The sequence below is a fragment of the Neophocaena asiaeorientalis genome, unplaced genomic scaffold (assembly GCF_003031525.2).
Source record: "Neophocaena asiaeorientalis asiaeorientalis breed wild unplaced genomic scaffold, Neophocaena_asiaeorientalis_V1.1 scaffold210, whole genome shotgun sequence".
Lineage (NCBI taxonomy): Eukaryota > Metazoa > Chordata > Mammalia > Artiodactyla > Phocoenidae > Neophocaena > Neophocaena asiaeorientalis.
Window position 1 is genome coordinate 1,592,520 of NW_020172282.1, and position 23,736 is coordinate 1,616,255.

General features: G+C 46.2%; 1 protein-coding gene across 1 annotated transcript; it reads right to left on the reverse strand.

The window, feature by feature from the left end:
- Nucleotides 1–1,386: 1,386 nt before the first annotated feature.
- On the reverse strand, nucleotides 1,387–23,702 carry INO80C (INO80 complex subunit C). The gene is made up of 5 exons (XM_024764361.1): nucleotides 23,399–23,702; nucleotides 8,831–8,941; nucleotides 7,755–7,866; nucleotides 6,936–7,003; nucleotides 1,387–1,764 (listed from the first exon to the last, which is right to left on the reverse strand). The coding sequence occupies exons 1-5, from the start codon at nucleotides 23,552–23,554 to the stop codon at nucleotides 1,633–1,635; spliced, it is 579 nt and encodes a 192-aa protein (XP_024620129.1). The 5' UTR covers nucleotides 23,555–23,702; the 3' UTR covers nucleotides 1,387–1,632.
- Between the last annotated feature and the right edge of the window lie 34 nt (nucleotides 23,703–23,736).

The following is a 23,736-nucleotide window of genomic DNA, read 5'->3' on the forward strand; positions in this document are numbered from 1 at the left end:
CAAGCAGTGTTAGAAATGATTAGAATTTCCATTTCTAGAAATGGTTAGGATCGTGGGGCATGGTCCAAACGGGGGGTCTTCACGGAAGAGAAGTGCACCTGCCCCACGTGTTCTTTGTGTCACAGAAGGTGGAAGCAAGGCAAGAAGGGCCCTTGACTTACTCGCCCCATGGGGGTTCCCTAGGCTGAGTGCAGGCAGGGGACGCAGGAGCGAGAACCCAGGAAGCAGCCTCTGGTCCTGCAGAGAACTTCCGTGTCAGCAGTGGGTTTCCAAGTACGGTTTCTGGGGCCAGCAACATCAGAATCATTTGTTAGAAATGCAGATTCTCAGGCCCCACCCCCAATCTCTGGATCAGACCCTAGGGGGATGGGCCCCTGTCTGTGTTACAGCGGGGCCTCAGGTGGTTCTGTTAGCGCTGAGGCTTGAGGACCCCGCGCCGCAGGCTCCAGTGCTTCAGTGCTCACGGGCTTAGAGAAGGTCCTCACTCTCCTGGCCATCACCTCAGTCCCTTTCCGTGGGGGAGGGAGAAGCCACACCACACCCCTCCCACTCTCCCCACCAGCTGGGAAGGGGCTGAATGACACAGGGGCTGCTGCGCCCACCCGGAGGAAAGGAAAAGCCAAGTTCCCGGCAGCTGCCACCCGTCCAGCAGGCTGGCCCCCAGCTGACTCTCGGCTTTGTTTTTCCTTTCTCTGTGCCTAGAGGGGTGCAGGAGGGGCTTTCCCTCAGAAATCAAAGGCACCTGGGGGCCTAAGCCACCCAAAGCACAGGCAGCTCTGGCCCAGAAGCCCCAGGGTCTGGTTCCACTGTCGCCCCCCAGAGACCTGTGGGAATGGGGCTCAGGGAAGCTTGGAGTACATCTCCTTCTCCTGGCCCATGAGCGCCTCCTCTTCTCGGAGGATGGGAGGCAGGCCCTGTTCTGGAGCAGACAGCATCCTGTACCAGGACAGACATCCTGCTTGGGAGGGGTGATGATGGTCATACCCCACACCCCCAGAAAGGGGCCAGGGCTGCTGGTTTAGTCAGCTCAGGCTGCTGTAAATGCCACAGACCACTCAGTGGCTTAACTAACAGATGCATCTCTCTCGGTTCTGGAGGCCGGGAAGGGAAGAGAGGCTGATCCAGAGGCCAAGGCCTAGAACGAGGACTGACCCAGTGTGACAGGGTGAGTCCCTCAGTTCTCTCTTCTCCAGCCCCAATTCTGGACCTCTTCCAAGCATTTCGATCAGGGACAAATTTGAACACGCTCAGAGAGGGAGTCCCCGGGATCAGGAATAACTCAGCCTCATTGTCAGGACTCACTGTCGAGTCTTTAAACATGTTACAAGAGTCCACAGCTTTGAAGCAAAAGTTCGAGGACTTACTTGGGTTAAATTAAAAGCACAATTTTATATTTTCTTGTCAAACAACTTTACTTGGGGCAACAACTGAAGTATAATTTAATTCAACAGGAAATATCACACTTGGAGGGAAAACAAAAAAACCTCCTTAAATTAAAGCCAAACATTCTTTCCAAGGCCCAACACTGACATTTCCAGATTGACAGAATGAGTTTGTTTCCATAAAACAAAATCTTGAGTCCAAAGTCTGCCTTTGAAACAGTTTTCCACTTCATGCTCCGTTTCTCCGGGCTCAGGGAACGATGCTCGTGGCCTTCCTCAGGGCCAGATAGCCCGTGACCACGTCGGACGGCAGCCGCCGAATGTAGGAAAACTCCTCGATGGTGCTGAAGCGCAGCTTGCTCTGGGGGTCAGTGTAGCTGGCCTGGGTGAGACACAGGCACAGAGAAGGGCAGAAAGTTGTTGTCGGAGTTGAGATTTCAGATCAAGATAAAAATTATTTTTCTGTTTTACTGAAACTGAAAAATGTCTTCACCATGTCTGACTCTGTCACCAAGAACGCTAAATCGCTCAGTTTGGCAAAGACACATTAGTCTTCCCAGACTTGAGAAAGGCTTCAGGGTATGGACAGGAGGAAGGGTGAATAACCACATCAGACACCGGGACCCTTGTGGTTGGTGCCTCAGGGCTACCAGCAACAGGTCCAAACTGAATTCATGCCGATCATCCCTCCCCGATCCCTGCCTTCAAACTCCACCTGCTTCAAGCAAATGCTCCCGATCTGTCACCCAAGGCCGGGGGGCGGGGGGCACCCCATCCCCACACCACCTACTCCCAGTGCGCTGCTCTCCTGCTTCCCCTCACCGCCCCCAGGTCACTTCCATGGCTCCCTGGGCTACCCTGCAGTGCCGGACTGGCCACCCACCCTCCTCCACTGGAAAGGGCTGCCATCCGACACCTGCAGCCAGGGGCATCTTTACAACCTGTAGCTCCGATCATGTCTTTCCTCCTGAAACCTCTCAAGGGCCCAAGTCCGCAGCACAGCTCCTCAGGCCCTGCCTGGGCCCCTCCTTCCAGCCCCTGCCTCAGCCACGTGTCCCCACCGTCTGGTTCCAACCACCCCGGCTCTAAGCGCCTCCCTCCCGTCCTTTCCATTTGCCCTTTCCTTGCCCAGTGACCACCTGCTTATCCCGAAGTCGCATCATCGGGGAAGCTTTATCTGCCCCACAGGCAGTCAGGACCCTATCCTCACGTTCACCTCAGCACCCCTGTCTCCGGTGGAATGCTTACCTCTGTTGCTCTTACGTTTATCATCTGTGTGACTCTGCCTGAAGCCTAGGCTGTGAGTCTCCACGAGGCAAGAACCCTGTGGCTTGCTTATCACTGGATCCTGGCTGTACTGTCTCCTAGTGCGATGCAGAGCGCACAGTGGGCCTTCGGCTACCGTGAACGAGGGATGAGTTAATGAACAAACAAATGAATGATGGGGAGAGTCACAGAAAAGAGAACTTGTTTCCCACTGATATATCAAAATTCTCTTTTGGTCTGTTCTCCCCAGGTGCAGAGTGGAGAAAATATTCACTTACTGTCTACCTCAAGGCACATGGCTCCTACAGATTTTGAAACAGAAAACATGAGGGTGAGTCATTTGGAGCTCCTTTACAAAATTATAAAAGATGCCATTAACGTTTAGACAGGTAACAGCCAATTACTCAGGTGTGGATTGTCTGCGCCAGTGCCGGTCGTCTCTGCATGGACCCAGACGCGCTGGGATCTAAGGAGGGAGGGAGGCTTGGTGAAGAAGCAACAAGCTGAAGGGAACTTAGTCATGGGTTTCTCACGCTCTCAAAAGTCTTCAGTTCCATCACTGGGGATCTCCCTAAGGTATCTGAGGTCTGTGTGTCAGGAAAATGAGATTATTCCTAAAAAGCTAAGATTAATTAAAGTTCTATATAAAACAAAACTTTGATCCTTTGGCTTAATCTAGATATTGCCTTTCTGTACCACATTTCCTTTCGTGCTACTCATATAAAGGAAGGCTTAACTGGAAAGACAGCAGCAGGTCCCTTCTGAGGGCTCCTGGCCATGAGGCAGTTAGATGTACTAACTGGCAGGGGAGCTGCCCTGCAGTTCCGAGCAGGGGTGCAGGCATGTGCATCTGGCTTTGATTATCTGGCCTCCATGGATGAACCAGCCCTGGCCCGGTTCCATCTCTGTGGCTGCCTCACTCCCACCACCAAACTGTGCCAAGCCCGCCCGCCCAGGTTCAGGCCTCACTGCCAAGAAGGCTGCTGAACAAATAATGCGGAATACAGAGAACTGTTGCACCAACAAAGAGGTCAAACAAAAACTTGCACGGACCAGACCTGACCTAGTATTCTGAACAGAGGGAAGGAGGCTGGGTGACACCTCAGAGATGAACAAGTAAAGAACTGGAGTCCTGCGGTCTGCCCTCCTCTGCGCTCCGTCCCTCCAGCCTGAATGAAGCAAAGGGCCCCTGCCCAGAGGGCAGGCAGCACACGGCTTTTCACGCCTCCTTTGTTACAGGGGGACAGGCAGTATATGCTGCTCCCCCATCTCACCCAGAGCCTTGTAACAAGGGCTAAACACAGGTGTGACCCTGCATCCCTTCCGGCCAGGCCCCAACACAGGGGAAATGGCCACTGGCTGGAACAGATGGGTCAGTGTAAACATGAGCCTGGCTTTATTTTATTTTTTATTTTTTTGCGGTACGCAGGCCTCTCACTGTTGTGGCCTCTCCTGCTGTGGAGCACAGGCTCCGGACGCACAGGCTCAGCGGCCATGGCTCACGGGCCCAGCCGCTCCGCGGCATGTGGGATCCTCCCGGACCGGGGCACGAACCCGTGTCCCCTGCATCGGCAGGCGGACTCTCAACCACTGCGCTACCAGGGAAGCCCCCGGCTTTACTTTTTAATTACGTAAGTTTAATTTATACAAGTAACAGGTGAACATATTCTTCTCTAAAAAAAGAAAACACTGCAAATAAGACTAAAGTCTCCTTTTACTACCATCTACCATCCAGAAGTCCTTTGTCTTCCCCGGAGGAAAGCGCTGCTAGGTGGGCACCCTTCCAGACCTTGTTTATAAATATACCCTCACACACACATACAAACACACCAGAGAAATGCCCAGTAGTTTTTGTGACTGTGTACTGAGTTTTACTGAAGTGGTACCATGCTACTTATCCTGCTTTGCACCACATCTTGGAAGTTTACCCATGTTGTTACCTATACATCAAATTCACAGAATAGTATGAACCCCCCAGCCCTACCCCACTGGTTGAACTTTATGTTGTTTCCAATATTTTGCTAACACATTTTCTCATAAGCATTTCTGCATGAAGCTCCTTGTACACAATATTTCTCTAGGGAGCTGGCTGGAAGGCAAATTGCTAGGTTGTAGGCCTCTACCTTTTTGTCTCGATAGGTCGTGCCAATCGTTTTCCCGAGAATGTGTACCAATGTGGCTCCCGCCTCAAGAGAGCCATGTAGGAGGATGGCCATTGTCTATGTTGGTGACAAGGTATATAACCAAATGTCTTCATTTCTTTCCTACCTGATGAGTCTTTTTCCTAATTATCATTGAACATCTGCTCATTGGTCATCTGTATTTCCTCCTTGTAATTGTCTATTCATATTCTTGTAGCTGATTCTTCTATGGGATTGTCTTTCAATGATTTGGTAGAGTTCTTTGTCTATTCAGAATGTCTTAATTCTTACACACAGTGGGGCAAGAGGTTAGTTATGTATAACATGACAAGTCCTTTGCCGATGGCATAAATGGGCCTGGAACAATGCTTCTCAAAATGATTTCCATGCCTCCTAATGTGTGAAAACCACTCCACTAGCGGATGAGCTGCCTGATAGTGGTGAGGATAAAGCTACATTCTAAGGGGCCACCCTCCAAGTCTGGCCATAAACCATGGCTTCTACAAGCTCAGCACAAAATGGTACAGGGAGAAATTTCCACTCTGGGCCATAACAGAATGACTTGTGCCAGATGAGCCCTCCTTCCATAAACAACTATTAAAATGGGTCAAATATATGAGGCAACTATCTTCAGGCAGTAGACAAGAGATAGCATAAGACTACAATATTTTTCTCTAATGGAAGCCCCCTCAGGGGACCTTTCGAAAAAGATACATGCCCATGAATGGACGCAAAAAGAACCCAACACACAACACAGACACACACAGACACACAGACACACACACACACACACAGACGTCACTTTATAGTGCTTCTACTCTCCCTATTTTTTAGGATCATTATATTTAAGGTCTATGTTAACAAGTCTGTAGTACTCTGAAGAGTGTGTGCTCTCTGGAGGAAAAGCTAAAACATATGACTAACTCAGAGAGGAAAACTAACATTACTTTCAAAAATATAATAAAAAATCTTTCCCAATATCATTAATTTAGTGTGTTACAGAAGTTGGAGTCACACATTTTCATAAAAAGGTAAAGCATTTTTTTTTTTTTTTTTGCGGTACGCGGGCCTCTCACAGTTGTGGCCTCTCCCGTTGCGGAGCACCGGCTCCGGACGCGCAGGCTCAGCAGCCATGGCTCACGGGCCCAGCCGCTCCGCGGCATGTGGGGTCTTCCCAGACTGGGGCACGAACCCGTGTCCCCTGTATCGGCAGGCGGACTCTCAACCACTGCGCCACCAGGGAAGCCCAAAGGTAAAGCATTTAAGTGATGTATATGAGCTTCAAAAAGTGAGGTGTCTCATTATTTCTACAGTTATGAAAAGAAGCCCATCTTCCAAATTTAATAATAATGAAAAAGGATGAAGAAAGCGAGTGGAAAATTCCACACTTCATCCACGTTCTGCATACAAGGAAACGAGGTTCTCTGGGGTCGCTGAGGTTCCGGGACTTACCCAAGTCCCACTTGTCCAACTGCACTGCTGGTTTTCAAACTGTTTTCCCTAGAAGCACCGTAGGGGTCCTTGGGGTGGGGAGTGGGGGAAAGGGCAGAGGACCAGATCCACACGGGGTCACAGTGGGCAGGTGGGCTCCAGGGGATTCTGTAAAAGATTTCATTTCGAAAAGGGATTCTGATGCTTAAAAATAAATTTGAAAATCACTATCTTTACCATAGTGCCTCTTTAAAGAAGTTTAATTTTTTTTTCTTTAAAGTATTGGGTTGGCCAAAAAATTTGTTCAGGTTTGTCCATAAGATCTTACGGAAAAACCCAAACGAACTTTTTGGCCAACCCAATACAATCATCTCTAAATTGCAGGATTTTTTTTTTAAACTTCAGCAATAAAAATGGGAAATTGTTGTTTCTTTCATGTTCTCTCATATAGTTAACAAGCAGAGGAAGGGAAACTAACACTCAGGTCTCCTGCTTTCGGGAGCAACCCTCGCTCCAGGCTGCCCACATGGATGCCCCAGGTTGCAGCCACTCTTAAATAACTGAGTGAATGCTTCCGCACAAACCCATTACCTGTTCAGAGTACACGGGCTCCGGCAGGACCAGTGTCAATATCCAACACTTTCTAAATAGACAGTACCGTGAAATCTCCTTTTCAGTTCGATGTTGTAAGACACAGAGATGTAATTATACTCACAAGAAGTCCTGAAACATCAGAATACTTCTTCGCTGGTTTAAAGGACGGAGGAGCATCAATACTGAAGTCTGGGGGAAAGAAAAAAAGAAAAGAACTAAACTGGCTTTAAAACGTTCAGACCCTTTCCCTTTTTTTTTTTCCCCTAAAATACTGCTTGATAATGTTCCTGAACTTTTTACTTTGCGATTCAGTACTCAGAGAATTCTCTGGGGAAATAATGCAGGATGTCGTAGACCAAGTGCAGGCTCCAGATCCAGCTCTGCCCTGTCCCCAGGGACCCTCCACTCCAGCAGAACCACGGGAAAGCTCATCTGCCCACAAGCTACTTTCGCTGTCTCCAGTTACATGGCCTGATGTGATGAGATGCCAAACAACCCACTAATTGGATCTGAGCATCCAGACACCGGAATGTCCACACCCAGGCAACTGACTAGTTCACCTGTCACCCGTCTGAGTCACCCCCATGAAAGACGTGTGCAGTGGGGCAAGAGATGGAAGGAAGTTCGAACCTGTACTTTCCACGGAAGCTGAGCAGAACACGTAACACAGATTTGGAAATACTGCAGCGTACTACTGCTGCAGACTGAAATGTTACCAGTGACACTAAAAACCACACATCCATGACAACGCAAACACACAGGTTCGACACAGAATATAGCTATGAGGAAATATACACATAATCTCCCTATGTGGATGCCACCGTAAAATTCCCAAGCTAAAAATTGTTTCTACATGAATGCAAACACAATAATGTGGGTTTGTTATAAGAAAGTTCCTAGTCTGACATTATAAACACATCGGAGGTTCTAGTCAGCTCACAGTTAGGATCATTCAGTTGCCATGGCAGTGCCCTTTCAGAAGCCAGAATCTGTTTCAGGTTCTTCCAGGTTCTATTCTTCTTGCCAGCCGCTGCGCCACCATGGCCGGAGTGCTCGAGGCGAAAACACGGATTGGAAGAAACAGAAATCAGGGGAGATGATCACTTCAGTACCTGACATTTATGCATATTCATAACTGTAGTAAACCCCTCATTCAATCAGCAGTCAGTGTACCCTAAGGCTTTTTTAAAAAGTATTACACCGTACACTTCAATCTTACTTATAAAAAAACCACAGCTTTTGGACTGTCAAAACATATGAGTTAGTTGGTGATGGAGTAGAAACAAAAGGTTATTTTTTTTTTATATGCACATAGAAAATCACATCCTTTATTGGGTCTAACTTTATGGAATTCACTCATGAATTTCCCACTACTTTAAAATAAATTTACTACAGAGTTAGATTTAAACTCATGACCACATCTCCAAATTCCTTTCTGAGGGCCAGTCTCCACCTTGTAAATTACTGGTGCTCCAGGAAAACCCAAGGAAGCCTCAATCATGGCACAGCAAGCCTTCTGGAAATTTTTTTTTCTTTGTTGTCTTATGACGATGACAAAATAAAATGGAAGGAATACAAAAATCTGTTACAACTGTTAACGCTGTATTTTCAAAGCTAATTAATGAAAAATAAACTTCAATGGTATAATCTGAATCATGTCATTTATCCTACCCCTCAAGCACTCCTCTTTTAGTTAATTATTTCAAGCCTCATCTAAATCTTATGAAGAAGGAAGGTGAGCAGTCATCGTGGAAGTGACCCACTCTCAAGATGGTATCCTTTAACGAGCTCCACAAAGGACACCAAAATCCTTGGGAATTGGCACACTGGGAGGTCAACAGGAAGGGCCTTCTTCTCCTGCCCCTACCGCTCCTACAACAGCCCACGGTGGAGGAGGCGGTGACTTGGGCTGATGGAGACGGGGCACCAGTGCTGCCTGGGCTGCAGGCCCAGCAAGATCAGGGGCCGAGGTATAGTTGTTTGGGTTTTTATTTCTAAAACACCTTAGATGCTTACCACAAAGTTGGGATCCTTAAATGGCAAAGGTTTGGCAGCTTTTTCAAGAGGTCCTGTGCTAAAATCAGAGGGCACCATTTTATTCTCACTCACGCCTTCCATGCTGATACCCTTAAAACATAACGAGAATAGTACGAGGTCAGTGTCCTTTAGCTGAGCTTCCTGACTCAGCTCTCAACAAGACGTAAGATGACAGCACCGGACACGCGAGGGGAGACGGTGCGCCCAGAGCCCCAGCGGGCGGCCTGCAGGGGGGGAGAGCCTGGAAGCAGCACCCACTGGGCAGAAGCCACAGCAGAGGCAGCCAGGACCCCAGCCGCCAGGCTTCCTGGCTCCCGAGTGCCACGCACAGGTGTCCCACTACTACAAGATGGGTGCTATTATCCCCAGTTTACACAGAAGAAAACTGGGGCTCAGGTATACGGGTTCAAGGCCACACAGGGATTACCTCTGGATTCAAAGCCAGGTGGAGGCAATTCCAAAGGCCCCACCATCTCCGTGACACCACATGGCCTCTACTCCTGCCCATCTTGTCAAATTGTGTCTTGAAACATTAAGACAAAAAAGGTCCAGCCCCTTTAAGGGTCTCATTGGCTGGAGAACCCAGGATGGAGCTGGTACGCGTAAGGGCACAAGAGGATGTGGGCATTCTGAGCACGGAGAATAAAGGGAGAGCAGGCTGGGGGCCACGGCCAGCTGGCTGCGTCAGAGAGAGCCCTGACAAGCAGGCTAATGCACTTTAAAACAAAGAACCTTTGAAGCCAAGAATCAGGAAGAAAATACAAGCCAAAGGAAGAAATCACTTCTGATCTGTAATGCTACTTCCAATCTTCCCAGACCGCAATAGACTGTTTTATAATTGATATATAATTTATATACAGTGAAATGTGCAGATCTTAAGTGTAGGTCTCATGAGTTTTGCCAAATGCTTCCACTTGTGTAATCCAGGTCCCTAACGAGGCAGAATATTTCCATCATCTCAGAAAGTTCCCTCATGCCCCTTCCTAGTCAATACCTTCCAACGTCAGGCAGCCACTGTTCTGATTTCCACCAGGTTACTCTGGCCTGTTCTAGAAATTTATATGAGCGGAATCCGACAGCATGTACTGTTTGCTGTGTTTGGCTTTAGCTCAGCATAAAGTTTTTGAGGTTTGTCCATGTCGCTGCATAGACTGGTAGATTGTTTCACAGAATTCGTATACCAGTCAGCAGGGCGGTATTCCGCTGTATGGATGTACCACAATGTGTCTGTCCATTTTCTTGTTGATGAAATGTGGGTCATTTTCAGTCTTCAGCTGTTATAAATAAAGCTGCTGTGAACATTCTGTACAAGTCTTTATGTGGACATGTGTCTTTACTTCTCCATGTGTCTCCACTACCTACTAGTGGAATGGGTTATAGGGTGAATAAACTTTATGAGAAACTGACAGATCATTTCCCTAAATGGCTGCACTCTTTGACACTCCCAGCAGCAGTGTATGAGAGTTCTGGGGGGTGGGGGAGACAGGGACCACCCACCCTGCTGCAATAGTTCCCCGAACAGTTTCTTCTCACATACCTTCTGAGACTCCTCTCCAGGGTCTCTCCTGTGGGCCTGTGCTCCCTCTCCTCTGCCCACAACCCCTCTTCTATCTGGATTGCCCCTCACCTTATCCTCCCCCTATTCACGGTCTTTCCTAACTTTTCTCCCCTCCAAGGCCTAGCTCTCTAAGAACTAAGACGCCTCCAATTTCGCATCCTTTTCACACCATCTATAGCCACAGTTCCCTCTCTCTTTCTTTTCCTATCCTCCCCTCCCTCCCCAGTCCTTCGCCTTTATCTGGCCCTTCCTCAGCTCTGGGGTTCAGGGAAGGGCCTCAGAAGCACACATCTTGCCCTCTCCGTTTTCTACAGCACACTCAGCGACACACTTCTAAATGTAAACTTGACGTAACTCCCCTATTTACAGCTCATCAGTGCTTCCCACTGTCCTGGGAATTAGGCACAAGTCTGGCCCCCTGGCCTCCTCTCCAGCCTCCCGTCTTGCTCCCCCTCCCTCCTGTATTTTGTATTTTCTGGTCCAGAATCCATGGAGTCATTTTCTGTAAGCATAAAGAGTTTCCATTTTTATTTATGCTCCACTAAAATTTCCATTGGGATTAGTCCATGTCAGTTTTACTTTTGCAACAAAGATTAGATTTAGCATTTTGTACATAACCAACTTTTTATTGCCCTTGGGATTTTTCCTTCATGGTCATAGTATTTCTGCACATACATGTGTCCTGGGAGACCCAATATGATGAGGAAGATTTGATTTTTCCCATCACATTTAATCAGTAACCAACGTTAGCTTGAGTAGTTCTGGCCAGTTGTCAATGTTATTTAGTGTTGACTATTTGTAAGAGTAATATCATAAATTGGATACATGACTGATAGTATTTAAGTCTTGGTTAGTCACTGAAATAACAACAGCTTTGTGAAACAGGCAGGGAACAACAGACCAGAAGAAGGAGAGACAAAGGAGAGAGGTGAGCAGATGAGGGAAGGGACAGATTCCAAGGGTGAGAAGGCACAGGGGGTCAGAACAGCCTGCTTCACCATCTGGCCCAGGCTTCCGTGCCCTGCATCTAACCCAGTGCCTGGCACAGAGTAAGCCCCAAATAATCACTGACTGATTAACTGATTGGAGTTAAGGAATAAGACAACGCAGCGTCGCTCCATGCCAGCATCAGTATTTGAGATGTGTATGCTCTGAAGTTCACTGTAAGGAATCGTCTCTGGATTGGATGCAGTGGCCAAACCCAAAGAAACACAGGAAGGATAATTCAGAAATGACTGGGCTTGGTTACCTACAGGGCACAAGGGAACAGGGTGCGAGGAAGGGGAGATGGGAAAAGATGAGAGAGGAGTAAACTTCTCCAAGTATAGTTATTTGTAAAGTTTTGACCTTTTGAACCATGTTAAAGTTTCACATACAAACAAACAAATAAATAAAACCAACCAGCAAGGATCGGGCAGCAGATAGAGAAAATGGAATACAAACAAAAACCAATTTAACTGAGGTTTGAATGAATAACTCAACCACACTGAAGGGGAGGAAGGGAGAAATAACGTTAGTGATGTGAACATAGTATTCTTACCATATAACCTAAGGTTAGAGGCAAAAAGAACCAGGAACAATTGGTAGGTTTGTTTCTCACAAGGGTACCAGTTAATAATTCTGAAACTACACATCTTCTAAGATGAGGCAAATAAGGAATGAGGGGCGGCTAGAATGAACCTCGTGCTATTGGATGGAAATCACAGGTTAGCAATAGGAATTCATGGTTTCTAACATATATACAGACAAACACAGAAATGGATACAGAGGCGTTAAGTGATCCAGGCTCAGTGTTTCCTGAAACTCATATCCAATGGCACTGGAAAGTCCAGATATCACCTACTGTTATGAAAACATAAAAAAACAATAACAGAAGACTGGGAACTTCAGAAAGAAAAGGGGAAAAATGGAATGAGTGAAAAAAACTGGGGTAAATATAATAGACTATCATTAGCCTCATAAGTTTCTTAAATTCTGTATGATGTCAAAGCATGCGGGGTGCTTACACACACACACACACACACACACACACACACACACACACACACCCCCCTACATTTCCTAGCTCTTCCATGGAGATGGCTGGGAACAATAAACAATAGGGACACCAGGTATAGATCCTGGTTTCTAAATATTGTTCTCCAAGAACTAGTAATCTTTGAAGAAATGGCTGATTCCAGGGCTGGGGCAGGAAAGTACAAGATGAGCCTTGTGGCGCCAGAAAGTAAGAAAACGCTGGTATCAGTTTGCTAGAGCTGCCTAACAAAATACCACAGACTGGGTGGTTTAAATAACAGAAACTTATTTTCTTACAGTTCTGGAGACTAGAAGTTCAAGATCAAGGTGTCAGCAGGGTTGGGTTTTCCTGAGACCTGTCTCTCTCTCTCTTTTTTTAAAATTGTTTTTTAAAATTTTACTTTATTGAAGTATAGTTGATTTACAATGTTGTATTAATTTCTGCAGTACAGCAAAGTGACTCAATTATACATATATATACATTCTTTTTCATATTCTTTTCCACTACAGTTTATCACAGGATATTGAGTATAGTTCTCTGTGCTATACAGTAGGACCTTGTTGTTTATCTATTCTATATATAATAGTTTGCACCTGCTAACCCCAAACTCCCAACCCATCCTCCCCCACCCCATCCCCTGGCAACCACAAGTCTGTTCTATCTATCTCTTTGGCTTGTGGATGGCCATCTTCTCACTGTGTCCTCACATGGTCTTTTCTCTGTATACACGCCCTCCCCACCCCATCCCTTTCCCTCTTCTTATAAGGACACCAGTCATACTGAATTAGGGCTCCACCCTTACGACCTCATTTAACCTTAATTACCTCCTTAACGGCATTATTTCTAAATACAGTAACATTCTGAGGCATACTGGGGGTTAGGACTTTAACATATGAACCTTGAAGGGACACAGTTCAAGTCCATTACAGCACTCGAAAAGTGATGGGCGTAAATTAAAGGACATAGGAGTCAGTTTGAAGAGATTCCCACTGGCCAAATCTGGACAATTTCCTCAACATCATGAGTCAGTAGGGAAACAGAAATCAAAACCACAATGAGATATCACTTCACACCCACTAGGATGGCTACACTTAAGGACATAATAATGTGTTGGTGAGGATGTGGAGAAACTAGAACCCTCATACATTGCTTGTGAGAATGTAAAAGGGTGCAATCACTTTGAAAAACAGTCTCCTGGCACTATTTACAATAGCCAGGGCATGGAAGCAACCTAAGTGTCCATCGAGAGATGAATGGATAAAGAAGATGTGGCACATATATACAATGGAATATTACTCAGCCATAAAAAGATATGAAATTGAGCTATTTGTAGTGAGATGGATGGACCTAGAGTCTGTCATACAGAGTGAAGTAAGTCAGAAAGAGAAAAACAGAAACTGTGTGCTAACACATATATATGGAATCTAAAAAAATTGGTTCTGATGAAACTAGGGGCAGGACAGAAATAAAGACACAGACGTAGAGAATGGACTTGAGGACACGGGGTGGGGGAGCAGGCGGGTAGAGGGTAAGCTGGGACGAAGTGAGAGAGTGGCATGGACATAAATACACTACCAAACGTAAAATAGATAGCTAGTGGGAAGCAGCTGCATAGCACAGGGAGATCAGCTCGGTGCTTTGTGACCACCTAGAGGGGTGGGATAGGGAAGGTGGGAGAGAGACGCAAGAGGGAGGGAATATGGGGATATATGTATACATATAGCTGATTCACTTTGTTATAAAGCAGAAACTAACACAACATTGTAGAGCGATTATACTCCAATAAAGATGTAATAAAAAAAACAACAGTCTGCTGGGTCCTCAAAATGTTAAACATAGAATTATCATATGACCCCCAAATTCAACTCCTAGGTATATACCCAAGAGAATTGAAAACATATGTCTATGCAAAAATACATATATAAATAGTCATAGAAGCGTTATTCATAATAGCTCAAAAGCATAAACAACCTGAATGTCTATCAACTAACGAATGCATAAACAAACTGTGGCTTATCCATACAATGGAGTATTATTCAACTGTAAGAAGGAATGAAGTACTGATACATGCTACAACATGGATAAACCTTGAATATATTATGCTAACTAAAAAAAGCCAGACACAAAAGGCCACATATTGTATGATTCCACTTATCTGAGGTACCTAAAGTAGTCAAATTCATAGAGGTAGAAAGTAGATGAGGGGTTTATCAGGAGCTGGCAGGACAGGGGAATGGGGAGTGACTGGTAATGCGGAGGGGGTTGCTTTGGGCGGTCATGGAAATATTCGACAATAAGATAGTAGCGATGGTAGCACAACTCAGTAAATTTACTATAAACCACTGAACTGTACATTCTAAAGGCGTGAATTTTACGGTATACAAATTATATCTCAATAAAGCCGTTACAAAAAACCAATACATGTATGAAAGACTGAATGAAGAAGGCTAGTAATGGATTGTGACCCAGAGAACAAAATGAGAATGGACGAATACAAACACTGATCGTAAGAATGCAAAGGAAATGGGAGAGAAGAGAAAGCTCTTGCTCACAGCAGGATTCTAATACCTGTAGAAGGAAAGAAGGAATTAGAAAGTCACCGTTTGGCAACCAGCACTATAGTAACTGTTGCAGGCAGGAACCATCAACAGACACTAAAAGTGGTTGGCAAAAGTGTGAAGAGAAACAGGATATACACAGTCTCAAGACACTGATACTTTAATACAGACAGGAACATAATAACCTCATAGTGGAGAAAACTGGCAGACACTAACTTACTAAGTGCTCACAGACACATCACCCGCAACGGGAGGGATCGACATCAAGTTCCACGACATGAAGCGCGGAGAAGGGAACAGCACCCTTCTCTACTCCTGCCAAAATGTATCACCCAAATCTAATCACGAGGAAATATCAGACAAGCCCAAACTGAGGAAGAGTCTATGAAACAATGAGCGGTGCTCTTCAGAAGTGTCATGGTCATGAAAGATAAAGACTGTTCCACATGACAGGAGGCTAAAAAGACATGACAACTAAGTGCAAAGTGTGAGCCTAGGCTGGATCCTGGACCAGACAAAGGACGAGAATAAGGTCTGTATATGAGGTATCAGTGTCGCTTCAACGTTCATTCCCTAAATTTGACCACTGTACTGCTGTTATATATGTATGAGAATGCCTTTGGTTTTAGGAAATCCACACTAAAATATTTAGAGGATTAAAAAAATACAGTGGCCATGTGAGACCCTCCCCTGCACACAGCCAGCTGCCAACCTAACAGCGAATGAGCCACGGGCCCTGGGGAGGAAGCAATGGCTGGCATGCAGATGGAGAAGAGTGACAGGGACCTGCTCTGTCAAGAGGTGGTGGCGGGCTTCCCTGGTGGCGCAGTGGTTGAGAGTCCGCCTGCCGATGCAGGGGACACGGGTTCGTGCTCCGGTCTGGGAAGATCCCACATGCCGCGGAGCGGCTGGGCCCGTGAGCCATGGCCACTGAGCCTGCGCGCCCGGAGCCTGTGCTCCGCAACGGGAGAGGCCACAACAGTGAGAGGCCCGCGTACCGCAAAAAAAAAAAAAAAAAGAGGTGGTGGCACCTGCCAGTGTCAGAAGAAGGATAGGGGCTATTTTCCCCAGGAATCCGACAATTCACAAGGGCACAACAAGACACCAGCGAGGAGCAGTCCGGTGGGTGGGGGCTGCCAGGAGGCTGGGCCTACAGGGCAGCCTAAGTTAAGGGAGAGAGGGAAAATCAACCCTGCTAACTATGCAGCGAGCATCACGTCAGAGCAGAAAAGCCAAGCCAGCCAGGGCCAACTCAGGAAAAACAGGTGGAATGTGAAAGAGGTTTCCCAGGGCCAGATCCACTGTAAGTTTCAACTTCATTTGAGTTTTTCATAAAGAAAATGACTGCTTACATAATGTTGTTTCCATCTGGGAGAAAATAAACAAACGGAACTGTTCAGAAGCAAAGAGGAGATACTAGAGGGAAATGAAGAACCAGGCCCCAAGGCCTGCTACGGTGATTCCAGAACTACCCATGGAACACGCCCGGGTTGCAGGCCACCATCCTCAGCAGGGACCTCGGCTTTTTCTCGTGGGCCAGAACAGCCTGCGTTCCTCCCTCTCTCCGTCTGCTTCTTCCCTGACTCCTAGTGGGGGGCTCAAAGGCGCCGGGTGCACAGTGAAATCCCGGGAGGGAACAAGGGCATCCTTTGAGGTCGGCTGTTTGCTCCCAGGTCCCGGGAGACCCAGGGGGATGCAACAGGAACACCTCGCTGGACTTGGGCAGGGGTGCGGCCCCAGAGGCGGCGGAGGAAAGCAGGTGCCTTGCAGCCCACATGGGTTGGCAGGTCTGGGCGCCCGCCCCCGGGAGAGGACATGCCAGCGGACAGAGGACAGAGGACGGGAGGCAATGGGAAGAGAGGGTCAGGAGTCTGCATCAGCCGCTCCAGCAGCAAGAAGCGGGTGAGGGTGATGCGCTCAAGCGCTGACTTCCACAACCGAACCCTCCTGTTCGTCTGGTCACCCCATCCTTATCTCCTCCCTCATCAGCAGGCCAAACCCCCGCTGAGGAGTCACGCTGAGGATGGGACAGGAAAGGACGCCATCCTGACACCAACTAGGCCACGTCAATCTGGGGTCGCCCGCTGCCTCTGCAACAGTGAAGGCTTGCTTCCCTCTCTGACCAGATGCAAAAGAACACCCGACTCTGGGCCCTGAGTGGGGTTTTCTGCTTTTCTTTCCTCTTTAAACCCACCCTCCATGGTACTGCGCCCTCGTTCTTCCCCTCCCCTGGGCTTCAGCCAAGCTGGACGCCCGGGTCTGTTAGTGATGGGATGAGAGGGAGGGACGTACTGTCAAGGGGAGATTCAAGTCTGTGAGGCTGGGCTGCAGTGAAGTACAATCTGAAATGATGTATAGTTTCCATGTTACTAAACCATTATTCACACTAAGAGACTTTAGGAGCTGAACTGTCCCGCCCCAAGACACAAAAGCCCTGAGATCAGAGGAAAGGAATGACGCCCGGCCCTAAGGGCTGTCCCCTCTTTGCAGCACGAAAAGAGCTAATTAAGCCCCAAGGAAGAGGAACCCAGCCCGCCATCAAAGGACTGCTCCAGAGTCAGCAAGGCCTCAGCTCACCCGACCAGAGCCCAAATGCACCACTTCGTGTCTCCTTGGCAGCCTGCAGGGCCCTGACTCAGACTGAAAGGGGGCCTTTTGTCTGTGGTTACACAGAAGGGAGACAAATGTCTTCTGTCTTATCATTCATGAATCCAATGCCCAGTTACATCTATCTAATAGTAGTCTAGATTCAAATACCTGACCCTAGTCTAAAACTGCAGGGTTACTGTAGGGTTACTTGAAACACCAAAAAAGTGAGATGCAACCGAACATTCGATCAAGTCAATTAAAAGCACTTAATTCCTTGAGAAGACTATCAACATAGAGAAAGGGTCAAGAAACAGTGCTAAGTGGGACTTCCCTGGCGGTCCAGTGGTTAAGACTCTGCCCTTCCAGGGTAGGGGGCGCAGGTTCGATCCCTGGTTGTGGAACTAAGATCCCACATCCCATATGTTGTGTGGTGCAACCAAAAACAAACAAACAAACAAAAAGAAAATAGTGCTAAGTGAAAAGCAGGGCATGCAATGTTATACACCAAATACAGTTTCTGAAAAACTATATCAACACTATAGAAAACACAAATTATAATAATTGTGGGGGAAGAAGACTGGCTGACGTTTTGTGTCCACTTTAAAAATAGAAAAAAGAAAACTAACATTATCATGGTTTTTTTAAAAGGTGGGGTAGAATGATTATTTTTTAGATGAATACATCCAATCAGTCCAGTGTTCTCTGGATGCCTCCAATTACAGAAGATTGTACCATCACCTGCGCTCTGCACTAACCTTCGAAAGAAGCACCTGCTGCCTCTCAACTTATTTAGACGCTTTGCTAACTGCTTCACCATCACAATCAGCCTGTTAGGTAACACTCAGTCTATAGGTCAATTAGGTTTCTCTGTAGATTTTATTAACTTGAATAGGCGCTTGCAAAGTCTAAAATGCCCTGTATTGAGCTAATAAAATTCCCCCCCAAAGCTTTTCTCTGCACCTTGGATTTGGTTACATTAGAGATCCAATTACATCTTCTAAGGTAGAGACTGGTAAGAGTGATATTAAGAGAGGCAGTCAAGAAAAAAAAAAAATGTGGACTCTGGACGGTCTGTCTGGGTCCCAATACTGACCCTACGAACTTGTTAGCTGTGTGACCATGGAAAAGTGACTTAACCTCTCTATGCTCCTGTCTTTTTACCTGCAGAATAACAATTCACAGAGAATTAAATGAGATAGTACTTAGAAGGTGCCTAGAACAACATTTGGTACACACTAAATGCCCGATAAATATTATTGTTATTTATCATGACTGCTGTCACTTTAGCACAGCACAGTGTATCTGTTCTCCAGCCCAAGTTAACACTAATCGTTTTCAAAATATCGTGACCAGAATGGATGGGAGATGGCACTTTCCAGATTATGATGTAATTAATCAATAACTATATTACTTATACTGAAAATACAAATCCAAACACAGAATTGTAATTCTGTGACAATGTGTACAACTTAGCAAGCATAAACACCAATAATTTCTGTTGAACTAAAGATTCATCTTGATGGAATAATAAAACAATATTGTTTTAGTCCTATTAAACTATTTAATACCATTTTCTAGGGCTGACATAAAGGAGACGTCTATAAATGCTTTGCTCAGAATACTTTTAGATCAAAAATATTCCCTTCAACCCCTGAGGCCTTCAAGCAGAAAGCCCTCTAAATTTCATCTAGTCACTCAATTTTACTTTAGAAATGGCATGCACATTCTGGAAAGTAAAACCCACCTTAAGAATCCATCGAGTTATTTTTACCAATTTCAAAAAGCACTCTAATGTCTATGTAAATGTCCTTTATAAATTTTTAAACCCCATGAAAGTTTTACAGACACTGCTTTTTTGTAAGACACAAAATAGCGGAAACTACTGAAATTTCGATACTGAAAGACCTCTAAAGTCCCTTTTAACTCAAGAACTACAATCATTTATATTAAAAAACCCACTCACTCCTCACTGATGAAACCTTGAGCAATCTCATACATGTACACAGCGCCGACTCTGGAAGGCCTTCCCCATCCAAACCCACCACCTCTCAAAGGCCACCTCTAGTCCCGCTTCTCCTTCCCCACCTCTCCTTCTCTGATGACCATCACCTACGCTGAATCCACATCTTCCTGTGTCCCACCACTGAGGCACCAATACCAGAGAAGACCTATAATTGGCTTTGGGACATGGTTAGAAATGACGAGATTTTCCTAACTGTTTCAGATATGTGATAGGTAGAATTCAGAGATGGCCCTTAAGATTCCTGGCCTCTGGTGTACATACCCCTTCTCCCCATTTTTAAGCAAATGCACCACTAATGTACATACCACTGTGAAGGGATCTGAGATATATTTAAGGGATTTACAATATATATCTTATATTTGACATATAATTAAGGTATCAAGTCAGCTGATCTTAACAAGAGACTATCCTGGTGGGCCTGCCCTAATCACACAAGCTCTCTAAAGAGTCAGAGACAAGAGAAGTCAGAGACATTTGAGGTGTGAGAGAGATTAGACACAAAAGAGATTCTCCATAGCTGGCTTCACAGATAAAGAAGACGTGGTACATATATACAATGGAATATTACTCAGCCATAAAAAGGAACGAGATTGGGTCATTTTGTAGCAACGTGGATGGACCCAGAGTCTGTCATATGGAGTGAAGTAAGTCAGAAAGAGAAAAACAAATATCGTATATTAAGGCATATATGTGGAATCTAGAAAAAGGGTACAGAGGAGCCTATTTGTGGGGCAGGAATAGACATGCAGACGTAGAGAATGGAAGTGTGGACAGGGGGTGGGGGGAAGGGGGGTGGGATGAGTTGGGAGATTGGGATTGACATATATACACTACCATGTGTAAAACGGATAGCTAGTGGGAACCTACTGTATAGCTCAGGGAGCTCAGCTGGGTGCTCTGTGGTGACCTAGATGGGTGGGAAGGGGAGAGGGTGGGAGGGAGGTCCAAGAGGGAGAGGATATATGTATACACATAGCTGATTCACTTCATTGTACAGCAGAAACTAACACAACATTGTAAAGCAACTATACCCCAATAATAATGAATACATAAATAAATAAAGATGGAGGAGGCCATGTGGCTAGGAATGTGGACAGTGACAAATCGGCAGCAAGGAGACAGGGACCTCAGCCCTACCACTGCAAAGAACTGAATTCTGCCAACAACCTGAGTGAGCCTCAAAAAAAGATTTTCCCCCAGAGCATCCAGGCAACAAACTAGCCCAGCCAACTCTTTGATTTCAGCTTGGTGACACCCTGAGCAGGGAACCAAACCACTCTTGTTGTGCCAGGACTTCTGACCTACAGAACCAGGAACTCATAGGTGTTACTTAAGCTACTAAATTTGTGGTCATTTGTTACGACAGCAATAGAAAACTAATACAATATGTGTAGGTCATTCTCTCCTCCTGGAAGGATTTTGGGATGGCAGGGACAAGCTACAATCCCTTGAAATGTCTTAAGCATACTGCTGGAGACATAACAGAAATAAATTCTTGCTGACTGAGCTCAACTGAAAAGGGACAGAAAGGCTGAGGAGGGAACACAGATAAGGGTCCATTCAGGAAGACTCCAGACAGCCCTCAGGGCAGCATTGCGCAAATGCCTGCATTTGCTGTGGACAAGGGAACTAGGATGGAATGCTATGTTAGAGCAGGGAAAAAAAAAAAAAAAAAAAACAGCTAAGACTCCTTTCTGGAGATAGAAGTCAAGTTTTTTTCCTTCTTCATGAGATGCTGAGGGTGGCAGTCAGGTAACTGTATACCTCATTAGTTAAATGCCAGCTGGGAAGAGAACAAAGAAAAGAATTCACCTTTCCAGGGAATGCCCTTCTCTTTCTAGCCTGAGGACTCGCTGAGGCTGATGAGATGGAGAAGACCCACAGGGAGTACCTAGGCAGCCCATCCCCTCACTGAGAGCTCTAAGGCCACCAGAGTTGTGATTTCCACGAAGCTGGGTTACTGGGAATTCCCAGCAACCTAAAGGCATTCGTCCACCCTCTGAAGCCTGCTGTGGAGGAGCTGATGATCAACGCTACCTTTAGGGTCAAAACAATCATTCCTCCCAATATGTACTGACTACATTCCTTGGTCTCAGCCCAGCTGGATATCAACATGCACCATGCACATACTGGGAGAAAGTACTCGCAATGCATATATCTGGCAAAGGACTCCAACCAATAATATATAAAGAACTCCTATACATTAACAATTTAAAAAAACCCAAAAAACAACAACACAATGAGAAAAAAATCAGGCACCTCACAGAAGATATCGGAATGGTCAAAAGCAAATTAAATAGTGATGACATCATTAGTAATCTGAGACACAAAAATTAAAACAAAGAAATACCATGACACAACCATCAGAACGGCTAAAATGAAAGACTTGATGCCAAGTATTGTTGAGGATGTAGAGCAACTGGAACTCACATACTCTGCTGCTGAGAATGCACAATAGTGCAACTACTTTGGGAAATACTGTTTAACAATTTCTAAGTTCAATGTGTGTCTACCTCATGATCCAGCAATTCCACTACTATCCATTTACCCAAGAGAAATGAAAGCATGTATCTACCCAGATTTTTAGGAATGTTCAGAACAGCTTATGCATAAGAGCAAAAACTGTAAACAACTCAAATGTCCATCAGTTGTGGTATATTTACACAATATACTCTGTGTACTGATACAGGTAATAATATTAATGAATAACTCTCACAAACATTTTTTCACAGAGAAATCCAAGCAGGCACAAGAGAATATGCTCTGTATGATTCCATTTATATTCTGCTCAAAAACGCAAAGTCAATCTATGGTGAGAGATGTCAGAGTACTGGTTACCTCTGGCAGGGAGGGAAGAGAGTACTAACTGGAAAGGGTCACCAGGGAATATTCTGGGGCTCCTGGAAATGCTCTCTATCTTAATCTGGATAGTGGCCACATCGGTGGATACATATGTAAAGTCATTGATCAGTACTCTTAAGATTTGGGCATTGTACTGTATGCAAATCATACATCAATAAAGTATTTTAAAAGGAAAAAATGCACTACCAATTATCGACGGAGGAAGCCATAGACAGTTAATAGCTCTAGAACGTCGTTCTGGGTTTAGGATGCCACGCCATGTGTTGGAGAGCACAAAATAACACACTCCATCTTTGCTTTCTCATTGCTTTAAATAAAATGAAGCAATTGCAGAGCCCCGATCGCCCAGATGCTGTGAAGTCTGTGCCAGGCGCTGTGCTCAGAGCTTAGGACCATGATCTCATTGAATCCTCATAACAACCGCATGAGGTAAGACCAAATCCACTTTGGGACAGGGAAACTGAACTTTTCTGAGGATGAAGGAAATCATCTGTCTCAATACATCTTTGTGTTCCTCCACACCGTTCATTAGGGCGCTCTGCACCTCACAGGCACTCGGTAAATGTCTGCAGAATGGACGAAGGTGAGACAGGAGAACTTCTGGTTGACTGAAACTCACATAAAGAAAAGTCCCGAGCCTCGCTCTAATCGCGACCCCGACGGGAAGGGGCGTCCCTACTAGTAAGGCAATAACAACCTCCCCACCTCCCCAGTTCTCCTCATGGACAATGCAACGCGGGTCATTCTTTAACCAAACTCCACGTATGCAAACTAAGGGGAAAAAATGTTTCATTTGCACCAGACACCTGCGTTTACCCAAGAGGTACGACTGCAGGGCCCCGCCCACGCGAGGCGCCCCGCCTCCCAGTGCCCCGCCCCGCAGCCCGGCGCACGCGCTCTCCGCCCCGGCAACGCGCAGACTAGGGGAGTGACAGCGTACCTGCGCAAAGCCAGAGGCCGACACCTTTTTCTTCTTACTGGCGGTATAGCCCCCGGCGCCGCTGCCGTTGTGGAAAGGACTGGCCGGCCTCTTCTTGCTGTTCCGGGCTATCCCAGGAGTGGAAGTGGTGGCCACAATTGGAATTTGAGCCGCCATTCCTACCCCGACTCTTCCTCCTACCCCCTCCCCACTTGGTCCCAGTGCAGGCCCTGGAACTTCCGGCCCGCCGTTACTTCCGTCTTAATGCTTTTGAAAACCCGGCCTGGACTCCGAAAGCTTTCGTTGACTTCTCTCGGCCAAATCTAAAAGGCGGAGCTCGGAGCTGTCTCTTCCTTCCG

Bases quoted from the DNA above. Each gene is read 5' to 3' on its own strand.
- INO80C (XM_024764361.1), bottom strand. From the start codon at position 23,554: ATGGCGGCTCAAATTCCAATTGTGGCCACCACTTCCACTCCTGGGATA. The intron at 7,004-7,754 runs GTGAGCTGACTA...TCTTTCCCCCAG, and splicing joins GCAACTGAATGATCCTAACT to ACTTCAGTATTGATGCTCCT. The intron at 1,765-6,935 runs GTGAGTATAATT...TGTCTCACCCAG, and splicing joins CTGATGTTTCAGGACTTCTT to GCCAGCTACACTGACCCCCA.